General features: G+C 45.3%; 2 protein-coding genes across 2 annotated transcripts in view; one reads left to right on the top strand and one right to left on the bottom strand.

The window, feature by feature from the left end:
- Window positions 1-522, bottom strand: part of LOC129824293 (rap guanine nucleotide exchange factor 4-like) — a 42,163-nt gene extending 41,641 nt beyond the window's left edge. Inside the window, exons 1-2 of the mRNA XM_055883837.1 lie at window positions 432-522; window positions 274-347 (exon numbers count right to left, since the gene is read on the bottom strand). The gene's annotated coding sequence lies outside the window, so the exon portion shown is untranslated. The remainder of the gene's footprint in view (window positions 1-273; window positions 348-431) is intronic.
- A 4,570-nt stretch (window positions 523-5,092) lies between these two features.
- On the top strand, window positions 5,093-21,035 carry LOC129824309 (neurabin-1-like). The gene is made up of 19 exons (XM_055883858.1): window positions 5,093-5,173; window positions 6,565-8,751; window positions 11,199-11,331; window positions 11,503-11,623; window positions 11,728-11,832; window positions 13,202-13,298; window positions 15,438-15,581; window positions 15,781-15,834; window positions 16,322-16,422; window positions 16,559-16,687; window positions 16,809-16,905; window positions 16,990-17,062; window positions 17,155-17,291; window positions 17,403-17,653; window positions 18,999-19,073; window positions 19,215-19,416; window positions 19,689-19,799; window positions 20,060-20,248; window positions 20,497-21,035. Exons 2-19 carry the CDS (start codon window positions 6,703-6,705, stop codon window positions 20,800-20,802), a joined length of 4,374 nt encoding a protein of 1,457 aa, XP_055739833.1. The 5' UTR covers window positions 5,093-5,173; window positions 6,565-6,702; the 3' UTR covers window positions 20,803-21,035.
- The last annotated feature ends 62 nt before the right edge of the window (window positions 21,036-21,097 follow it).

Consider the following 21,097-nt stretch of genomic DNA (forward strand, 5'->3'; position numbering starts at 1 on the left):
ATATTAGAACCATTTGACCAGAACCCTAGTGCGTCTTCTTCACTGAACCAAATAGAACCCTAAAGGGTTCTTCTTCACCTACTGAACCAAATGTGTTCCATATATGTATGGCTAGGCTAGCCTACTACTATAAAATAGTAATAGTACTAGCTAAGAAGATAATATAATACACTAAAGAATACCAACATAGTTTTGAGGTTGTATTGTCCTTACAGTCATGCAGACTCAAACCACAACAGTTTAGGTACAGCCCATATCAATCTTGGTACCAACCTTCAGAGGGTTTATGCCTTCTTCATGGAACAGCTAGCCTACTGCTATTGTCTGGGATATTGTCTGGCTGGTTTCTGAGAAGAAAAAACAGAGGAGCCAAAATATGGGTCAATCTTAAATCTGCAAGAATTTAGACTAAATAATATGTATAGGCCTACCCAGACAACCTGGTTCAATTTGGGTCCCGAGACAAAACCAGTTGAGAACCATTGTTGTTATCAGCAGCAGCCGAAAGAGGGATCCTCTGCCTCTGACTCCACACTGAAATAAAAATATACAATGCGCTAATCGTGAATATGTCAGGCTGGGACTGTAGCTCTATTTGGCATATTCATTTATTGAAATTAATATTTATTTGTAAGACCAGTTGCCTAGCTTGTAAAATGGCTAATTAGAGATGGCTTTTTCCTCGCTAGCTAACAAATGGTAGCTTATAAAGTTCAAACCACCTTATTTATCTAGCTTGTAGTTTGTCATATGATTGTGGCTTCAGATTGTGTGCTTATTGGTATTCACAACTGTTTTCTTGAGTCATCATCATGCTTGATAAACATGGCAGTTGTTTTTTGAATTATAGCTAGAACTCTGAGGTTCTATCTCTAGGGGATTTAAACATTTTCTGGAAAAGGTTTTGACATTTTGAACGAAGAACCCAAATGAACCCTGTTTTCTAAGAGTGTACCCAACCCTTGCTCTCGAGAACCCAAGGCATTCTGCCCTATCCCAAGAGTTCTCAGCTATAAGCACTCCTTGCCGGTGGGACCATGTGATCTACAATCCCGAAACTGTTTTAACATTTTGAAACATCAATAATCGTCCCTTGTGATACAGTTTTCGAAACATATGGAACTTATATTTCATAGAAAGAATATTTTAAATAAAAAAAATATACACTTACTGTAGCGGGTTTACACAGATCCGTGCGGCTGTGTGCCTTCAGCCGACGAACTACACGCTTGCTACACAGGTGTTTGAGCACGCTAGATAGCTAGTTTGCACAGGTGGTCGCCTCTGTCTTGTCTGTAACGTAAAACAAGTGCCGTAACATGAAGATATGGCCGTGTGGGAACACTAACCCTATAGTTCATATTCTCGTACTGTAGTATCTTGTGTACTATCTGTGTAGTATTTCTCGCTGAAAGATACGTTCCTTATGTTTCCAATACCGTACTGCAAGCGTTATATGTTCAAATAAAGTGTTAACGTTAAGAACGAGCGTCGGGGCTCTTAACGCTTCGAACACACCGGCTGCGTCATTGCATCACTGCTGCATAACATTTTGCGCAACTAGGCAACTATACTGATGCAGGTACCTTTTGCAAATGGTCGCATGCGGTTGGACACATGGAGGAGAGAATCATTTTCGCAGTATCCTCAAAACCGTGTCTTTTTGACACAACTGCTGACAGCTACAGGGACATAAACACAGAAAATGCTGCTTGGAGACAAGTGTCCACGATAGTAGGATTGCCAGGTCAGTTTAGTAGTGAGCTTGTGCTAGATGTGGCTAGTTAGCGTTAGCTAGCTAGCTAACCTAGCTTGCTAACCTAGCCAATGAGGTGTGTGTGAAAGAAATAGTCAAATAAATTATGCTAGTTACTACCCCTAATAACTTTACCAAATGTTCATGTTTGAAAGAGTGTGAATGCTAGATAAATAGTAATGGAAATGGTAGATACTACTGTACCCCTGATAATTTGGTCAAATTACCGTGTGTCGAATAAATAATATACTTGGCAAATAAATAAATAAAAAATGTAAAGAAATTATGCAATCAAACTGTTTTTATGTAATCCCAATTTTTTACTGAATGTGTGCAACAAAAAAATCTACATTCATATTTTGCTACTCTCTGTCAAGTCCACTCATACAATTTGATGCATACGTTCGATTTATCGAACGTATGCACCACACAGAACGCACTGCAACTGCCTCTGCAACGCAATGCTGCAAGGCAAATGCAGCGTTCCATTGGAAATGAATGTACTTCTGGTGTATCGAAACGCAATGACGCAGTCGGTGTGTTCGAAGCGTAACAAAACGCCCCCGGCCAGAAGATACCTTCACGAAATAGACGCTAAAGGTAGTTAGTGAATGGGCTAACTCTACCCAGTCAGCATTAACAAGACGAGTGAAAGTGATTTGCTGAATAATTGGCTATAATAAAAAAAAGATATACACTCCGGTTGAAAATCCAAAAAGGTTTAGAGAAGATTTTTTTCTGAAATGTGTAAGAGATTTGTTAAGAATGCAGGTCCTTGACCAAACCTCTCCCTGCATGTGTTTATACTAGGCATAATGACTGGATATTGTCTTCACTTATTCTGTCCTTTCAGACCAGAACTGAGGAAAGAAGAGGAAGAGAGGAGGAGGAGTAGAAAGAAAAATCAATCAACCATCAGATCGTTAGGGCCTCCCCAGTGGTCAAGAATCAATCACTCAACAGCATCATCAGCAGATAGAATGGCATGTGAAGTGGAACAGACAATGTGTTTTCATGAACAGTATACTTTTCAAGATATTGCACACAGAACACTATTAAATAAAGAATTGAGAGAAATAATTAATAGAACACAGAGTTACAGAAAGAGAATGAACAGAGATTAAAATCGAATTCTAACACAAGCACACACACAGACACACTCTAACAACATACATGTTGTTGTATTGTTTGTATTTTATTTGATTGTTTGTACATTATTGGATTTAACATTTGTGTGACTGTCCTTGTCTATCAGTGTTTGTTACGTGTCATGTTTTGTGGAAGAGTAGCTGCTGCTTCTGCAAAAGCTTATGGGGATCCAAATCAACAAATAACTGTCATTCTATTTTGTGTCAAGCTTCTCGGGGTTCCGTAGAACAGAAGAGATACAGCTGTGATAGGCTGTCACCACGACAACTGGTGCCACTGCAGCAGGAGGGAGGGGGGAAACAGGAAGTGTTTGAGCTTCAGCAAGCGCACAAAGATACTCCCTACAGGCACGTGGAGAGTGAGAGATTTTTTACACTAAAAAAATACCTTGATTGGCCCAGTAGTTTCATCATTTCAGGCACAAATTGTACTTCATTGTAACATAACTAAAAAGAGAGGGAGAAAGAGGGACAGAGAAACAGCGAGGGAGAGAGACAGGGTGGTAATGGAGATGAAGAGAAAAGGGTGGGAAGAGGGATAAAAGGAGATGAGAGGGATGGGAGGAGGGAGGAGAGGGAGGGAGAGCTCTCCACTGGTTTGCAGTGCAGTCTCCAGGAGGGAGGGGAAGGAGAGAGAGGGGTTGTCCACTTATGAAAGATGAAGAGAGGAGGGCGACAAGGGAAGTGCTGCTGTGTGCAGGGATGGGGGGGGGAACACACATTAACAGACTGTTAGCTGGGATTCCCATACTAGTGAGATGTATTAGAATCCCTGTAGGGTACCTGTTGAGTAAGAAGTGTGTGTGTGTGTGTGGTTAGAGTGCCAGCTGTCTGAAGAAGAGGTTTAACCCAGTGTAACTCATGTGTTTTAACCCAGTGTAACTCATGTGTTCTCTTCAACATCACAGGAAGCCAAGGCTGCAGGACATTAATATGGCAGAGAGGGGGACTGTGTGTCTGCATACGTCACATGTGCATGTGACAGACAGACTAGATGAGAGAGAGAGAGAGGAATGTTGTATCCCAACCCCTACCCAATAAACACAAGATATTTAAGCAATATGTTAAATTACTTCACCTTGCCTTCTGATAGGCTGGGTGGAATTTTACCCTTTGTTTTTACACCTTTAGGTATGCAATCATTTCAGATCTAGGAGTGCCTACACTCTTCGAAAAAGGTTCTGTCTAGAATCTAAAGGGTTTTTCAGATGACCCTCTCGGGTTCCAGCCAGGTAGAACCCTTTTGGGTTCCGTTCATAACCCTTTCCACAGAGAGTTCTTCAAAGGGTTCTTCCATGGGGACAGCTGAAGAACCCTTTTTCTATGTGTAAAGCAGGGGCACCTCTGAACAGTAGATGGCAATGTTGCTGTACGTGTCTCAGAGCTACAGACCCCAGAAATTATAAGTGATTGTGTGTTTGCCATAACAAGCCATAATAAATAGTGTTTTTGAATGTTCTGCTGATAGAATAATCTCAACTGTGCGACCCCTGGTGGATGTGATAAACTCTCAATATGGCCATCTATAGATATCCATCTGGGTCACAATTGGCTGCCAAAACTCAGCCTCACAGCTGACACACTGCTGTTATTATGGTTGGCTTCCCCTCCTGGTTTGTCTGAGATCAAAGTTGGCCTGGAAACAGTTAGGGCAGAAGGAAGCAAACTGGGGGCAGATTTGCAGAAGGTCATGAACCAATACGAATCGTCTTCGTTTGACTGTATCTTCCCATCCTATATCTCTCAATTGCGGTCTGAATGGGATTGTGGAGAACAATGCTCATTTTTAGTCTTTCTGTCTCTTTTCTTTCTCCTCCTTAGTCTCCTCCACCTCTCTCACTCCTCTCCCCCACCTCACGCTCTCTCACTTCCCTTCCTCTCACTCCTTACATTTACATTTGAGTCATTTGGCAGACTTTCTTATCCACAGGGACTTACATTCATCTTCAGATAGCTAAGTGAGACAACCACATATCGCAGTTGTAGGAAGTACATTTTTCTCAAAGAACTTACCAGCAGTCAGTTCTCTCACACTCCTCTCCCTCTATCCTTCTCCCCCCATTATCCCTCTCTGCCCCCCCTCTCTCTCCCGCTGTACAGTAGTTGTATGATTGGGCGATATTTATATCATCTAGGTCCCAGTGCCACCTGGGAGAATGGTCCATATCCAGGTCACAACTCACCATAGCCCCAATACTCTATAGCCCAGTCTGCTCTGCTCCACTCTTCTCTGCCTGCCAGAAGGAGAGGCAGGGCTGGATGGCTACAGGTAAGCTGCTCCACTTTAAGCTCCTTTTGTGAATGGTGAATATACTTTACTGTACAGTACTTTTCAATGTGGAAGTGAATAACACTTGGGGAACTAATATGTAGCCTGACGGGAATTCATTTATTGATTGACTAATAGTTTGATTGATAGGCTAATAGCTGTTTCCACTTTAATTCTCCATGTGCTCAGCAGCAAAGCAGTCAGCCTGGGTGCCTCTCTTTGTCTAATTAGTGGGACCAGAACGTTATAAATAGCGTTGTTAAGTTCATATCCCCTTTAAGTCACCTCTGTCGCTAACAATATGGCTAAGAGTCTGGACAGCCAGTTACTCTGTGTGGCTATCAACCAACCAAACAGGACAAACAGCACCAGTATGGCATGCTGATGCATGCTTAGACTGAATACCCTATACAGGCCACTGTGGTATACTACCAGTCACCAGAAGGGCTCCTCATATGGGGTGTTATGGTTCATTATTAGCATAATAAAATAATTAGTAGGCCTATCATTACCCCCAAGAGACTATCTCCCTAGTGTGGGTTACATTCATTATCATCACCGACCCTCTCTTTCTCTCTCTCTATGATTGTCAGTGTTCACACTGAGGTAGTTTACACAGGATTACAGTGAGATAATCCACTTTCAGTATTTAGTGACATGAGCCGCCATCTGTCCTCTGTTAGCATACTGAGAGCACAGGCTTATGCCAGGCAAAACCCTTCTCAAAGACGTTTCTATAGGATGGAGACAGGACTGGAGAGGCAGAAAAATCTAGCAACCTGAATATGATATGAGAGCAGTCTTTCGTGCACGCGCAATTTCACTTGACGGTCTCTGGCAGCGCGCCAGGTGGTAAGTGAAGGGCGCGCGCGTTGTCGGCGCAAGGTGTGGAGATTTGCAAAGTTTGGCATTTCTACAATGAACCGTGGACAATTCAATCAGCGTTTGTAAATCCGTGGACGCAGGGATAATACTGGTTCATAGCGATATGAATCAAATTGACCTGCTTTTGAATGCGTTGTAGTTGTATATCAGCTTTACAAACAGGTAAGAACCAATAGAACTATATTATTTTCGGGTTATAAGATTGAAGTTAACAAACAGCACCCTACCGTAGGCTAATTGTCGTTTTATTACTTTGTTTTGTTTTGATTGTTAGTTAGTAACTAGTTAACCTCTTCCCCAGGCTAATTGCGCATGGGCAGAGTGTCTGGTGAACAATATTATTAGTAGGTAGGCCTAGTTGGAAGTAGACTAGGAAAAACAAACATTAAATTATAATTTGATGTGAAATACAGATTTTTTCCCCTGCACTTTTAGGCCAAAAGCACCACTGCCATTCCATGATTGTAATTTCCTCTGTTGTTAAGTGACTCATGTCTCTCTCCTAGTGTGTTTTTCTGTAGACAGTGGACGGAGTCCTAAAGCGTAACTTGTTTGAAAACAGAGCGGTACCTTCTAATAAGGGAGACATGCAAACTTGACTCCTTCATTGAGCTTCATACCTCTCCACCAGCCTCCAGGCCCAGATGATGCGGACAAACAATAAAGGCCGGAGCGCCTCCCCCCACAGGAACGCCTACAAGTCTGACTTCCACTCCATCAACTACTCCTTGGACACTGTGACCAGGCCTAGACCTACTTCCCTGGGCCTCTCTATCCCTTCACCTGGCCCCATGGCAGTCCCTCACACCAGGACCAGCAGTGCCAGTGGCCCTGGTGAGTGTTCTAGGGGTAGGACCCTCAGTCCTAGAGGGACCAAGATCAGAGACAACATCTTCCTCCAGATGGACAGCCAACAGCACCTCCTCCACCCCTTGTCTCAGGCCCTACCCAAATGCCCTCTCAGCTACAGCTCTGTCCGGAGCAGTGTGACCAGCATGTCCAGTGTAGAATCATCTATGCTAGATAAACCGTCCAAGGCCGAGGAGATAGAGATAGACAGAGCGGCACTAGCTCAAAAGTTCTCTGTGACCCGGAAGCTGTTTGAGACGGTCAGCGGGGGTGAAAGTTTAAAGGTCAGCCCTGGCAGAGATAGCAGGGGGTCTGTGGATGGGAGGGGGGAGGACGGGGGCATGGGGAGAGCAAGGAGCAGGTCAGAAAGAGAGGAGCTGACATCCACGTCAGAAAGCGAAGGAGAGGGGGAGAGGAGGAAAGAGAGGGAGGACAGAAAATCCATCAACGTACACACACACATTTCTCTATCCGACGTAGAACTCCACACTTCATCACTGGACACCAGCTTATCTACACACATTCACCCAGTTAATGGTCACTCCAGTGAGTCTTTTTCCCCTGATGGCCCAAGTCCTACGGCTGACCCCTCAGACAGCAACAGTGTGTGTGGTGGAATTGTGTTAGATGGGAGTGTATGTGAGGACTCTGTGTGCTCCCATGTATTCAACCCACCTAGCCCAGCACCCAGCACCCCCCACTCTCAGCCTCCATCCCATTCTTATGACTCCCCTAGTCCTCTCACCCCAGTCTCCCCCTGTTCTGACCAGACTGACTTCTATGGCCCTAGTAGTCCTAATGCTGACAACAGGACTTTGTCTGAGGGGAATGACCCTAATGATCTTTACATGAGCCCTGGTGACCCTTTGACCCCCACAGAGGGGTCAGGGGCTGTGACTGTGAGGGCGGAGCTAGTGGAGGTGAAGAACGAGTCGTCTGAGAGCGAAGGGAACGAGGGAGAGGAGGATGAGGACATCTTAAAGAAAGAAGAGGAGACCATGAAGAAAGAAGAGGAGACCATGAAGAAAGAGGAGGAAAGCAAGAGGGAGGAGAGCAATGTGAATAACCTGGTGCATAATGTGTTTAACCTGGTAGATGATGTGTTTGAAGAATCCGGAGTGGAACCTAGAATGGTAGAACAGAGAATGGTTGAACCTACAGTGCAACCTAAAATGGTGGAACAGGGAACAGTTGAACCTCCAGTAGAACCCAGAATGGTTGAACCCTCGTTAAGAGAGTGTGTGGAGGGATTCCCTGACAGTTCTGAGGTGAGAGAGAAGGAATCGGGGAGAGACATGTACCAGCAGGGGATAGAATGGAGGGAGGGGCAAATGGCGGGAGAAAGCAGACAGTTTAGAGAAGAGGGGACGACAGGAAAGAGTGAGATGGAAAACGAGAAGTTAGGGACGGAAGAAAGAGATGAGGCAGGAGAGCAGGAGAACGTTGAGGCGAGAGGAAGCATGTGTAATGAGAGCAGAGAGGAGGAAGGGAACGAGGAGGCCGGATTAGAGGTAAGAGAGGATAGAGGGATAGACGTCAGGGTAAAGGAGGAAGTGCGAGAGGAAGAAGAGAGGAAGTGCAGATGGAGAGTGGGGGTGAAGGATGAGGACGAAGGGAGAGGGTGCGCCGAGAGAGGAGAGGAGAAGAATGGATCTGCCATCATCCTTGGGATTGAGAACGAGGCCTTCGCGAAAGACGGGGAACGGGACTCCACAAGATGTCTGACCCCAGATCTAGAGGAGCAGCTCTCTACTGAATATGAAGAGATTCCCGGTCTTCCTCATGAGGATAATGAGGATTCTGCTAAGACAAGGAAGGTCAAATTTTCTACAGCACCAATCAAGGTAAACCCCCCCCACCCCACCCCACCCACGCCACACCCAATCACATTGTTAGAAGAACACACAAAAACTCACTCACCCAATTGGGTTTGATTAAGGGGTACCAGATTTTGATTCGGAGAGTAAGTATGGCTCAATCCCTTAGTTGTGGTAAAATGAAAAGCATGGGTAGAATCGCTGAAGGGTTTATGAATAGATGGAGAATAATTTGAACCCTACAGTCATATTTATAACCCATCAGGTTGAGGAGACACAGGCAAGAATTCATGCTCCGTCATGTATTCAGTTCAGAACAGCTGTGATGTAAGAGCAAGTCAACGTTTATTGGTTGTGTACACAGATTTGCAGATGTTATCACAGGGGCAGCTAAATGCTTGTGTTTCTCCCTCCAACAGAGCAGTAATAATACCTACTGTAGCAATACAAAACATTACACACATAATCTAAAAAGAAAGAAATTAAGAAATGCAGTGTATTCGGGAATTATTCAGATCTCTCGACTTTTTCCACATTTTATTACGTTACAGCCTTATTCTAAAATTGATAAAATAGTTGTTTCCCTCTTATTGACACACAATACCCCCATAAAAACAGGTTTTCAGAATTTTGTAACTTTTACTTTTGCAACTTTTTTGCAACTTTTACTCAGTACTTTGTTGAAGCACCTTTGGCAGCAATTACAGCCTCGAGTCTTCTTATAGTATGACGCTACAAGCTTGGCACACCTGTATTTGGGAAGTTTCTCCCATTCCTCTCTGCAGATCCTCCCAAGCTCTGTCAGGTTGTATGGGGAGCATTGCTGCACAGCTATTTTCAGGTCTCTCCAGAGATGTTAGATTGGGTTCAAGTTCGGGCTCTGGCTGGGCCAATCAAGGACATTCAGAGACTTGTCTCAAAGCCAATCCTGCATTGTCATGGCTGTGTGCTTAAGATCAAAGTCCTGTACGAAGGTGAACCTTCAGGACCTACAAAGATGTTTGGAACCACCGAGACTCTTCCTAGAGCTGGCCGCCCGGCCAAACTGAGCAATCGATGGAGAAGGGCCTTGGTCAGGGAGGTGACCAAGAACCCGATGGTCTCTCTGACAGAGCTCCAGAATTCCTCTGTGGAGATGGAAGAACCTTCCAGAAGGACAACAATCTCTGCAGCACTCCACCAATCAGGCCTTTTTATAGTAGTTGCCAAATGGAAGCCACTCCTCAGTAAAAGGCACATGACAAACCGCTTGGAGTTTGCCAAAAGGTACCTAAAGAACTCAGACCATGAGAAACAAGATTCTCTTGTCTGATTTCAACCATTCTCTGTTCTACCAACTATTTGGCCTGAATCATGAGTGCTCAGGACCTCAGACTGTGGCAAAGGTTCACCTTCCAACAGGACAACGACCCTAAGCACACAGCCAAGACAACGCAGGAGTGGCTTGGGACAAGTCTCTGAATGTCCTTGAGTGACCCAGTCAGAGCCCGGACTTGACCACTATTGAACATCTCTGGAAAGACCTGAAAATAGCTGTGCAGTGACGCTCTCCATCCAACCTGACAAAGTTGAGAGGATCTGCAGAGATGAATGGGAGAAACTCCCCAAATACAGGTGTGAAAAGCTTGTAGCAAGAGAGTGCAAAGTTTTTTTTTAAATATATGAAACTTTTTTTGGTTACTACATGATTCCATATGTGTTCTATCATAGTTTTGATGTCTTCACTATTATTCTACAATGTAGAAAATAGTAAAAATAAAGAAAAACCCTTTAATGAGTAGGTGTGTCCAAACTTTTGACTGGTACTGTATATAAAAATGGTGTGTATGAATATAAAAGGTGTGTACAGCAGTAGTTGTATAGGATGAGCCATGATTTGAATACAGTATCGAACATCCAACTACCCTACTGTATGTGACTCCACATTAGTATTTTCAGTGTGAGGGATTCCAGTCAGGATCTAAAATCTCCCAGACATCTCAGGCCCTGTAGCTGCCAAGTCTTCTGAGAGCCTTACTGGGTATGCCACTGTTGGCACACATTTCACCAGGTCAGTGCGTATTTAGGATTTAATTACTGGCAAATTAAGTCCCATAACTGTTTTGAGGACCATTTTGTCTAAGACATTCGCTGCCTCTGAGATTGAACTGCAGTACATGGATTTGCAATGACTCAGCATTGTGTGTGTGTGTGTGTGTGTGTGTGTGTGTGTGTGTAAAGCTTAGTGTGTTAAGACTAAGCGTCTGCTACAGCTTGTGTTTCCATCTCACACCCCAGTCATATTGGAGGATCTGACAACATAAACACTATGGTGTGGCATCAATAATTCCAGCTGGCAGAGAGCGGGTAGACAATCTGGGGGACCCAGAAAACCAAAGACTGGCATACACACACACGCACACGCACACGCACACGCACGCACACACACACTAAACTTGACTATGAAAGATGTGTGTGTGTGTGTGTGTACTCAGATGTTCCTTACCTACTCTAATGCGGACTATGACAGGCGTAACGATGACGTTGACCCTGTGTCTGCCTCTGCTGAATATGAACTGGAGAAGAGAGTGGACAAGATGGACCTCTTCCCTGTCCAGATAGAGAAAGGTTGGTCCCCTCTCTCCTCGGCTATCTCTCTCTCTCTCTATCATTTACCTCTTCCATTCCTTTTTATATTCCTCTCTCCTTCTCTCTCACACCCTTTATCAGCCCATCTCTCTCTTTCTCCTTTTGTTTTTAAACCTACTTTTTTTGTCTAACTCCTCTGTCTGTCTATAGGAGATGAGGGTTTGGGTATCAGTATAATAGGGATGGGGGTAGGGGCTGACCAGGGTCTGGAGAAGCTGGGCATCTTCGTTAAGACCGTCACAGAGAACGGAGCTACACAACAGGATGGACGGTGAGAATCTGATCTAAGGTTAACGATGCCTTTCTAATGGTAAGATGCGAGTGTAATACTGTAAGCTCATCCTAGATCTGTGTATCTCTCTGTGTGTGTGTCAGTATCCAGGTGAATGACCAGATAGTGGAGGTGGATGGGGTCAGTCTGGTCGGAGTCACACAGCTGTTTGCTGCCACTATGCTGAAGAAAACCATTGGCACTGTCAGGTATATATATATATATATATATATATATATATACTGCTCAAAAAAATAACACTTAAAAGAACACTTAAACAACACAATGTAACTCCAAGTCAATCACACTTCTGTGAAATCAAACTGTCCACTTAGGAAGCAACACTGATTGACAATAAATTTCACATGCTGTTGTGCAAATGGAATAGACAAAAGGTGGAAATTATAGGCAATTAGCAAGACACCCCCCAAAACAGGAGTGATTCTGCAGGTGGTGACCACAGACCACTTCTCAGTTCCTATGCTTCCTGGCTGATGTTTTGGTCACTTTTGAATGCTGGCGGTGCTCTCACTCTAGTGGTAGCATGAGACGGAGTCTACAACCCACACAAGTGGCTCAGGTAGTGCAGTTCATCCAGGATGGCACATCAATGCGAACTGTGGCAAAAAGGTTTGCTGTGTCTGTCAGCGTAGTGTCCAGAGCATGGAGGCGCTACCAGGAGACAGGCCAGTACATCAGGAGACGTGGAGGAGGCCGTAGGAGGGCAAGAACCCAGCAGCAGGACCGCTACCTCCGCCTTTGTGCAAGGAGGTGCACTGCCAGAGCCCTGCAAAATGACCTCCAGCAGGCCACAAATGTGCATGTCAGCATATGGTCTCACAAGGGGTCTGAGGATCTCATCTCGGTACCTAATGGCAGTCAGGCTACCTCTGGCGAGCACATGGAGGGCTGTGCGGCCCCACAAAGAAATGCCACCGCACACCATGACTGACCCATCGCCAAACCGGTCATGCTGGAGGATGTTGCAGGCAGCAGAACGTTCTCCTCGGCGTCTCCAGACTCTGTCACGTCTGTCACATGTGCTCGTGTGCTCAGTGTGAACCTGCTTTCATCTATGAAGAGCACAGGGCGCCAGTGGCGAATTTGCCAATCTTGGTGTTCTCTTGCAAATGCCAAACGTCCTGCACTGTGTTGGGCTGTAAGCACAACCCCCACCTGTGGACGTCGGGCCCTCATACCACCCTCATGGAGTCTGTTTCTGACCGTTTGAGCAGACACATGCACATTTGTGGCCTGCTGGAGGTCATTTTGCAGGGCTCTGGCAGTGCACCTCCTTGCACAAAGGCGGAGGTAGCGGTCCTGCTGCTGGGTTGTTGCCCTCCTACGGTCTCCTGATGTACTGGCCTGTCTCCTGGTAGCGCCTGCATGCTCTGGACACTACGCTGACAGACACAGCAAACCTTTTTGCCACAGTTCGCATTGATGTGCCATCCTGGATGAACTGCACTACCTGAGCCACACTACAAATACACACACACACATACACATATGCTTTCTATGCCAATTTGTTGTATCATTTTACACAGGCTGAGGATTTGTCATTGTCTCTCACTGCAGGTTTTTGATAGGCCGGGAGAAGCAGGGGGAGGAGAGTGAGGTGGCTCGTCTAATCACTCAGAGTCTGGAGCAGGACAAGAGACCCCCTACAGTGGAGGTAGGTGTGAGACTGTATACCATGCCTTCAGAAAGTATCCACACCCCTTTACTTTTTCCACATTTTGTTGTTACAAAGTGGGATTCAATTGTCGTTTTTTTTGTCAATGATCTACACAAAACACTAAATACACTATATATACAAAAGTATGTGGACACCCCTTCAAATTAGTGGGTTCGGCTATCACGGCCACACCCATTGCTGACAGGTGTATAAAACCGAGCACACAGCCAAGAAATCTCCATAGACAAATATTGGTAGTAGAATGGCCTTACTGAACAGCTTAGTGACTTTCAATGTGGCACCAACATAGAATGCCACCTTTCCAACAAGTCAGTTTGTCAAGTTTCAGGGTTCGGCCAAGGCCCCTAAGTTCCAGTGAAGGGAAATCTTAACGCTACAGCATACATTGACATTCTAGATGATTCTGTGCTTCCAACTTTGTGGCAACAGTTTGGGGAAGGCCCTTTCCTGTTTCAGCATGACAATGCCCCCATGCACAAAGTGAGGTCCATACAGAAATGGTTTGTCAATTGGTGTGGAAGAACTTGACTGGCCTGCACAGAGCCCTGAGCTCAACCCCATTGAGCCAGGCCTAAACGCCCAACATCAGTACCCGACCTCACTAATGCTTTTGTGGAAAGACTTCCCAGAAGAGTGGAGGCTGTTATAACAGCAAAGGGGGGACCAACTCCATATTAATGCCCATGATTTTGGAATGAGATTTTCGACGTGCAAGTGTCCATATTCTTTTGGTCATGTAGTGTACATCTTGATGAGATAAGTATTCAACCCCCTATGTCGATACATGTTGGAATCAACTTTGGCAGCGATTACAGCTGTGAATCTTTCTGGGTAAGTCTCTAAGAGCTTTGCACACCTGGGTTTTACAATATTTGCACATTATCCTTAAATTCTTCAAGTTCTGTCAAGTTGGTTATTGATCATTGCTAGACAGAAATGTTTTGCTAGACAGACAATTTAAGTCAACATTAACTAGGCCACTCAAGAACATTGGTAAGCAACTCCAGTGTATATTTGGCCTTTTGGTATATTTGGTCTTTTGGGTTATTGTCCTGCTGAAAGGTGAATTTGTCTCCCAGTGTCTGTTGGAAGCAGACTGAACCAAGTTTTCTTTTATGATTTTGTTTATTTTTATCCAACAAAACTCGCTAGTCCTTGCCGATGACAAGCATACCCATAACATGATGCAGTCACCACCATGCTTGAAAATATGACGAGTGGTATTCAGTGTTGTGTTGGATTTGCCCCAAACATAATACTTTGTTTTTTTCTTTAGTGTCTTATTGAAAACAGGATGCATGTTTTGGAAGAAAAAAATCTGTACAGGCATCCTTCTTTTCACTCTGTCATTTAGCTTAGTATTTTTGAGTAATTTACAATGCTGTTGTTCCATCCTTCATTTTCTCCCATGACAGCCATTAAACTCTGTAACTGTTTTAATGTCACCGTTGGCCTCATGGTGAAATCCCTGAGTGGTTTCCTTCCTCTCTGGCAGCTCAGTTAGGATGGACGCCTGTATCTTTGTAGTGACTGGGTGTATTGATACACCAGTCAAAGTGTAATTCATAACTTCACCATGCTCAAAGGGATATAGGTAAAAAAAATATATCTACAAATAGGTACCCTTCTTTGAGGCATTGGAAAACCTCGCTGGACTTTGTGGTCGAATGTGTTTGAAATTCACTGCTCGACTAAGGGACCTTACAGATAATTGTGTGGGGTACAGAGATGAGGTAGTCATTAGAAAATGATGTTAAACACTATTATTGCACACAGAGTGAGTCCATGCAACTTATGTGACTTGTTAAGCTCATTTTTACTCCTGAACTTATTTAGGCTTGCCATGACAAAAGGATTGATTACATATTGACTCACGACATTTCAGAGTTTCATTTGCAATTACATTTAAAAAAAATTAAACATAATTCCACTTTGACATTATGGGGTATTTTGTGTAGGCCAGTGACACGACATCTCAATTTAATCCATTTAAAATTCAGGCTGTAACACAACAACATGTGGAAAAAGTCCAGGGGTGTGAACACTCTCTGAAGGCACTGTACATAAGCATTCCTTATTGGTTGTACCTGTGTGTGGGTGTTTTATGCATCTCAGTTGCTAAATGGAGGGGATGATGGTGCTCTGGGGCTGAGCACTGTGGATGAGAGGGAGGAAGATCTCCTTACAGAGGACGAAGAGGAGGAAGAGGAAGACCTAACCAGCCTGGACTCAGCCCATCTCTGCCTTAAATACAAACAGGTGTGTCAGGCAGATGTGTTGAAGTCCAGTATTTTGTGTGTATGTGCGCGCCCTCTGGTGAAAAAAAAAATACCCCCTCAGAAGGCATTACGTTCCTGGTCCCAGAACAGTGTCTAGAGATCTGAGGGGATCAGATAGTGTTATTAATTTGCATTGTGTTGTGCGAAGTGTTTTCAAGTGTGTACTGGTCTCGCCTCAGCTCCAATTAAAGCTCAGGACCAGATCAGACCAACTCTGCCTAGCCCAGGAGAAGGTAGGTCACACTGACAAGACTGTCCAAAGGCATGCTAACACACACACACACACACACACACACACACTCCTCCCTCTCAGAACATACTCATTTAGCTCTCTATGAGACGTCCCTGTCTACAGTCTGAGTTATTAGTACAGACGCCATGTTCCAATAACCTTGAAAATAGACTTTCTTCTTGTCCGTCTTCCCTGTGTTTTCACTGATCGGATCTGACATGACAGCATTGGTTAAAGCGATCTAATGTAGGCCCCTACTTTTTTACCTGTGCAATTGTTAGGATTTAGTGATTATTTAGGAAAAAGGAAGGCTGTATCTTCAAGGTATTGGAACGGGGCTGAAGTGGATTGTTTTTTCTGGGTGCTTAGTAGAATGGGTAGGGGATGTGTCTAAGGGGAGTGTCTACTGTCTAGGGATGAGGGCTAGATGAATGGGAGGCTCATGGTATGGGGCTAGGAAACTGGTTACCCACCTGTTTGTCCTCCAGCTGAGGGTTTGTGAGGAGCAGCGGGCCTTGTGGGAGAGTCGTCGGGATGAGCTGGAGCAGAGTGTCCAGGGTGGAGAGGAGAAGGCTGACCAACTAGAGAAGTAATCATCAATTACACTGATCTACCGGTCACTCATTTAGTGTGATAGTGATGGAAAATCATGACGGCGGTGATATAAATGCTAATTATGATGAACATGATGATGGTGATGAGGAAGAATGTGATTGTTCTTCTAGGTACTGGCAGGAGGCCCAGGCTCTGTGCAGGATTGTGAACCAGCGATTGGCTGACACTCAGAGCCAATTCGACAGCCTAGAGGTCAAATACAGCAAGGCCAAGAGACTGCTGAGGGAATTCCAACACAGGTGAGCTCTGGGTAATGTAGTCAACAGTGAACATGCCCCTCTGAGCCAATTAGGAACTTTCACTGCCTGTTTAGAAAGTATATTTCTCTCTGTGTCTGATGGTCCTTCTGTCCCTGTGCAGAGAGAAGGAGAGTGAGAGGAGAGAGGAGGAGCTGCGGCGAGAGATGGAGGAGACCGAGAGGAGACACAGAGATACCGTGGATAGACTACAGAGACAGGTGAGACTGGAGGAGATAATGTAAACTGTTGTGTACATCTACTACCTGAGTGAGAAGTGTTGTTTCTTCTTTTCCTCTGTTCAGATAGGTCCCCTGGAGCGAGGGGAGGCGGTCCCTGAAATCGACAACCAATCGCTGGACACCTCATTTACCTCAAGTAAGTCACTGCCCCTCAGGTAGCATGTGTCTGTGTGTGCGAGCATGTGTGTATCTTTGTGTATTGAGCCTCTCAGACTGTGTTTTTATCAGGTGCAGACTGGAGCATTGCGGTGCCTGAGACGGGGCGGTTGGACACCAGCGCTCACAGGGCCAGAGCACAGCTCGCCCAGAAAACCAAGAGACACCCTCCCTCACGAGACAAACTCAGAGAGTCCTTCAGGAGACCGGTCAGACATATATATATATATATCACACACACACACACACACACACACACACACACACACACACACACACACATTCCATTGACACACTGAATGTTCTATCACTCCCTGTAGGGTGAGGAAGACCAGATTCAGGCCTGTGACGGGAAGAGCCAATCTCTGACTGCGAGCACACCCCGAGAGGCGGGACATTCATTCTCGGCAGGAGGTGACCTTGTCCACTCCAGCACCACCTCTCTGTCTGCCCTCACACCCCAGTCCCATCCCCCATCCTCTCTTCTCACCCCCCAGCCAGGCCAGTCTCCCTCTAAAGAGGACAACTCCTCTACCATACACAAATCAAAGAGAAGATTCCCTGACTTCAGGTAGGATGCTCACCAGATCCTCATGTAGTTGTATGTTTACATGTTTACATACCCTGCATTACTCATCTCATATGTATATACTGTACTCGATACCATCTACTGCATCTTGCCTATGCCGTTCTGTACCATCACTCATTCATATATCTTTATGTTAATATTCTTCATCTCTTTACACTTGTGTGTGTGTGTGTATAAGGTAGCTGTTGTGAAATTGTTAGGCTAGATTACTCGTTGGTTATTACTGCATTGTCGGAACTAGAAGCACAAGCAGGGTAGCCTAGTGGTTAGAGCGTTGGGCTAGTAACTGAAAGGTTGCAAGTTCAAATCCCCGAGCTGACAAGGTACAAATCTGTCGTTCTGCCCCTGAACAAGGCAGTTAACCCACTGTTCCTAGGCCGTCATTGAAAATAAGAGTTTGTTCTTAACTGACTTGCCTAGTTAAATAAAGGTTCAATGTAAGTCGCTCTGGATAAGAGCGTCTGCTAAATGACTTAAATGTAAATTTTGCTACACTCGCATTAACATCTGCATGTGACAAATACAATTTGATTTGATTTTGTGTACAGCAAGCTCATTCTCAAACCAACCCCTAACCCCTTTCCCCTAGGCACGTCTGAGCAGATAAGCTACTTTGTATGTATATTCGGCTATTTCAGCCACACCCGTTGCTGACAGGTGTATAAAATCGAGCACACCGCCATGCAATCTCCATAGACAAACATTTGCAGTAGAATAGCCTTACTGAAGACCTCAGTGACTTTCAACATGGCACCGTCATAGGATGCCACCTTTCCAACAAATTTCTGCCCTGCCAGAGTTGCCCCAGTCAACTGTAAGTGCTGTTATTGTGAAGTCGAAATGTCTAGGAGCAACAACGGCTCAGCCGCAAAGTGGTAGGCCACACAAGCTCACAGAACAGGACCCCTGTGCACAAAGCGATGTCCATACAGAAATGGTTTGTCGAGATCTGTGTGAAACAACTTCACTAGCCTGCACAGAGCCCTGACCTCAACCCCATCGAACACCTTTGGGATGAATTGGATCGCTGACTGCGAGCCAGGCTTAATCGGCCGACATCAATGCCCGACCTCACTAATGCTCTTATGGCTGAATGGAAGCCAGTCCCAGCAGTAATGTTCCAATATCTAGTGGAAAGCCTTCCCAGAAGAGTGGAGGCTGTTATAAGCAGCAAAGGGGGGGTACCAACTCCATATTAACGCCCATGATTTTGGAATGAGATGTTCGACGAGCAGGTGTCCACATACCCTTGGTCATGTAGTGTATGTATGCGAAATGTGGTAATAGTTCCACCTTGTCCTCTGACCCTTGTTCTTCTGCCCTCTAGCAGCCTCCGCAAGTCTCTGAGCAGAGGGAGGAAGGGTGAGAAGGAGAAGAACGAGAGAAGGTCCCTGGACCACAGGTTAAACAAATAGTATACACACTACGGAACTAGCAGAGAAAACAGGGTCCAGTCAATACTATTTACACACACATTACATTTCTTCTTCCAGTGTTTCTGCTGTCCCTCTATTTGACTGTTGTTGTCTTTCTCTGTCCCCAGGGGTTCGTGTGGTGACCTGGTAGATAACTCCAACAGTGGTGTATCTCCCTCAGGCTCTGTCACTTCCATGCCCTCCTGCCTGTCCTTCTCCTGGTTCGGGGAGCGAGGGCGGGAGAGACTGAAGAAGGAGAGAGAGAAGCTTAGGTCGGTCTCCAGCAGCAGTCTACCCTACATGACCACCGGGGGCAGTAGAGACTGCCAGGTGAGAGGGGAGGTGCGCATTCGCACACCTGGCCTGTCATCTCCGACTACCCTGGACTTCACATTTCATTTTGGCTCAAAGCACTTGTCCAACTCAATAATGTATGTGGCTTATGATTTTTGCATGCTTATTTCACCTGGGGCCTTTCATTTTGTACTGTACTCGCTCTTGACTGTGTGCGGTTGGTTGTGTGTGCAAGCGTACACTTTACTGTGTGTGTGTGTGTGTGTGTGTGTGTGTGTGTGAGTCACACATGTCTTTGCTCATTCTAGAGACTGAGTGTCGCAGACGCAGGGAGTACCAGCTCTGCTCTCCTGTCAGGGGTGCTATCAGATCTGTCTCTCTCTGGGCGCTCTCAAACTCTCACCTTCTCCTCCTCAGAGGTGAGTCTCTCCATCTCTCGCATGGTCTCCCTCTATTTCTCACTCCGTCCTCTCTCCCCTTCTCTCTGTCTTATTGCCCTTCTCTCTCTGACCTGATTTCTGCTCTAGTTTTCTACCATTCCCTGATTATTTTCTCCTCTGCTCATATGGCTGGATTGTGGTTTATTTCCCCCCCGAACAACCCAGAATGTGATGGAATATTAAGGTGTTAGTTTGACACAAACCCAAAACAGTTAAAAACAATCTGTCTCTCTTTGTAGACTCTGGACTGTGACTCTGTCCTAATTGGTAACAATAATCAATGGCAAAGCCGACCCCTGGACCAATGGACCAATCAGCAGGTCTGTCTGTGGTTGATTGGCATTAGCATGGACCAATATGCAGCCGAGTTCACAGCCAATGGTGTGGATGGGCTGCAACTCCTCAATCTGGACAACAACAAACTCAAAGTAGGTTTGTTCTACAGGGAGTCAAGGGCTGCGTCTTAATACTGTTAGACATCGTCTCCTCACCTTCTGTCTTCAGTGTTCTGATAAATGAAAGGACTGACTGGGCTTCCTTGATCAGTGACCAGCTAGGAAAGGGGGCTAGTGAAGAGTATTGTGACGCGTCCCTTAGATGAATGATTTCATTCCATATGGATCAGCCCATAGTTTCACACAAATGAAAGTCTCCCTCCCCCTCTTTCTTTCTCTAGGCTCTGGGGGTGTGCAGTCAGAGTGACCGTGCTGCTCTGAAGAGAAGGCTGAAGGAGATGAGGAAGACTCTGGAGAGAGAGAAGGAGAGAGTGAAGGGAATGGAGAGAGAGGAAAAGGGAAGGGAGAAGAGGAGCAAGGAGAGTGAAGGAAAGGAGATGAGGAAGACTCTGGAGAGAGAGAAGGAGAGAGTGAAGGGAATGGAGAGAGAGGACAAGGAAAGGGAGAAGAGGAGCAAGGAGATGAGGGAGAAGGCGGGAAGGGAGGACAGATGTGGTAAAAAGGTCAGAACAGAGTCACTCTGCTGAAGTCTGCACTCTGACCTCTGACCCCTAAACCCCAAAACAATCTTCAATCACAACTTTTTATCTGAGAAGTCCTACTTCTATTAGGCTCATCTCATGCATTCCAGTCTTCAGACAAGCTGCTTTAGTCTCTCTATCAGCAAAGACGTGTCTTACTGTAAGTCTTCACCGCGACTGGTGAAATATACTTTTTATTTATTTGTGTGTTGTTGCTATGTATAGACGTTTCTATATGCATGTTGATGACATTAAGCACTATATTGTATTTTAAGATGTGAATGTTTTGCGTCCATTAATA

This window comes from Salvelinus fontinalis, chromosome 26 (genome assembly GCF_029448725.1).
Source record: "Salvelinus fontinalis isolate EN_2023a chromosome 26, ASM2944872v1, whole genome shotgun sequence".
In the NCBI taxonomy this organism is placed as follows: domain Eukaryota; kingdom Metazoa; phylum Chordata; class Actinopteri; order Salmoniformes; family Salmonidae; genus Salvelinus; species Salvelinus fontinalis.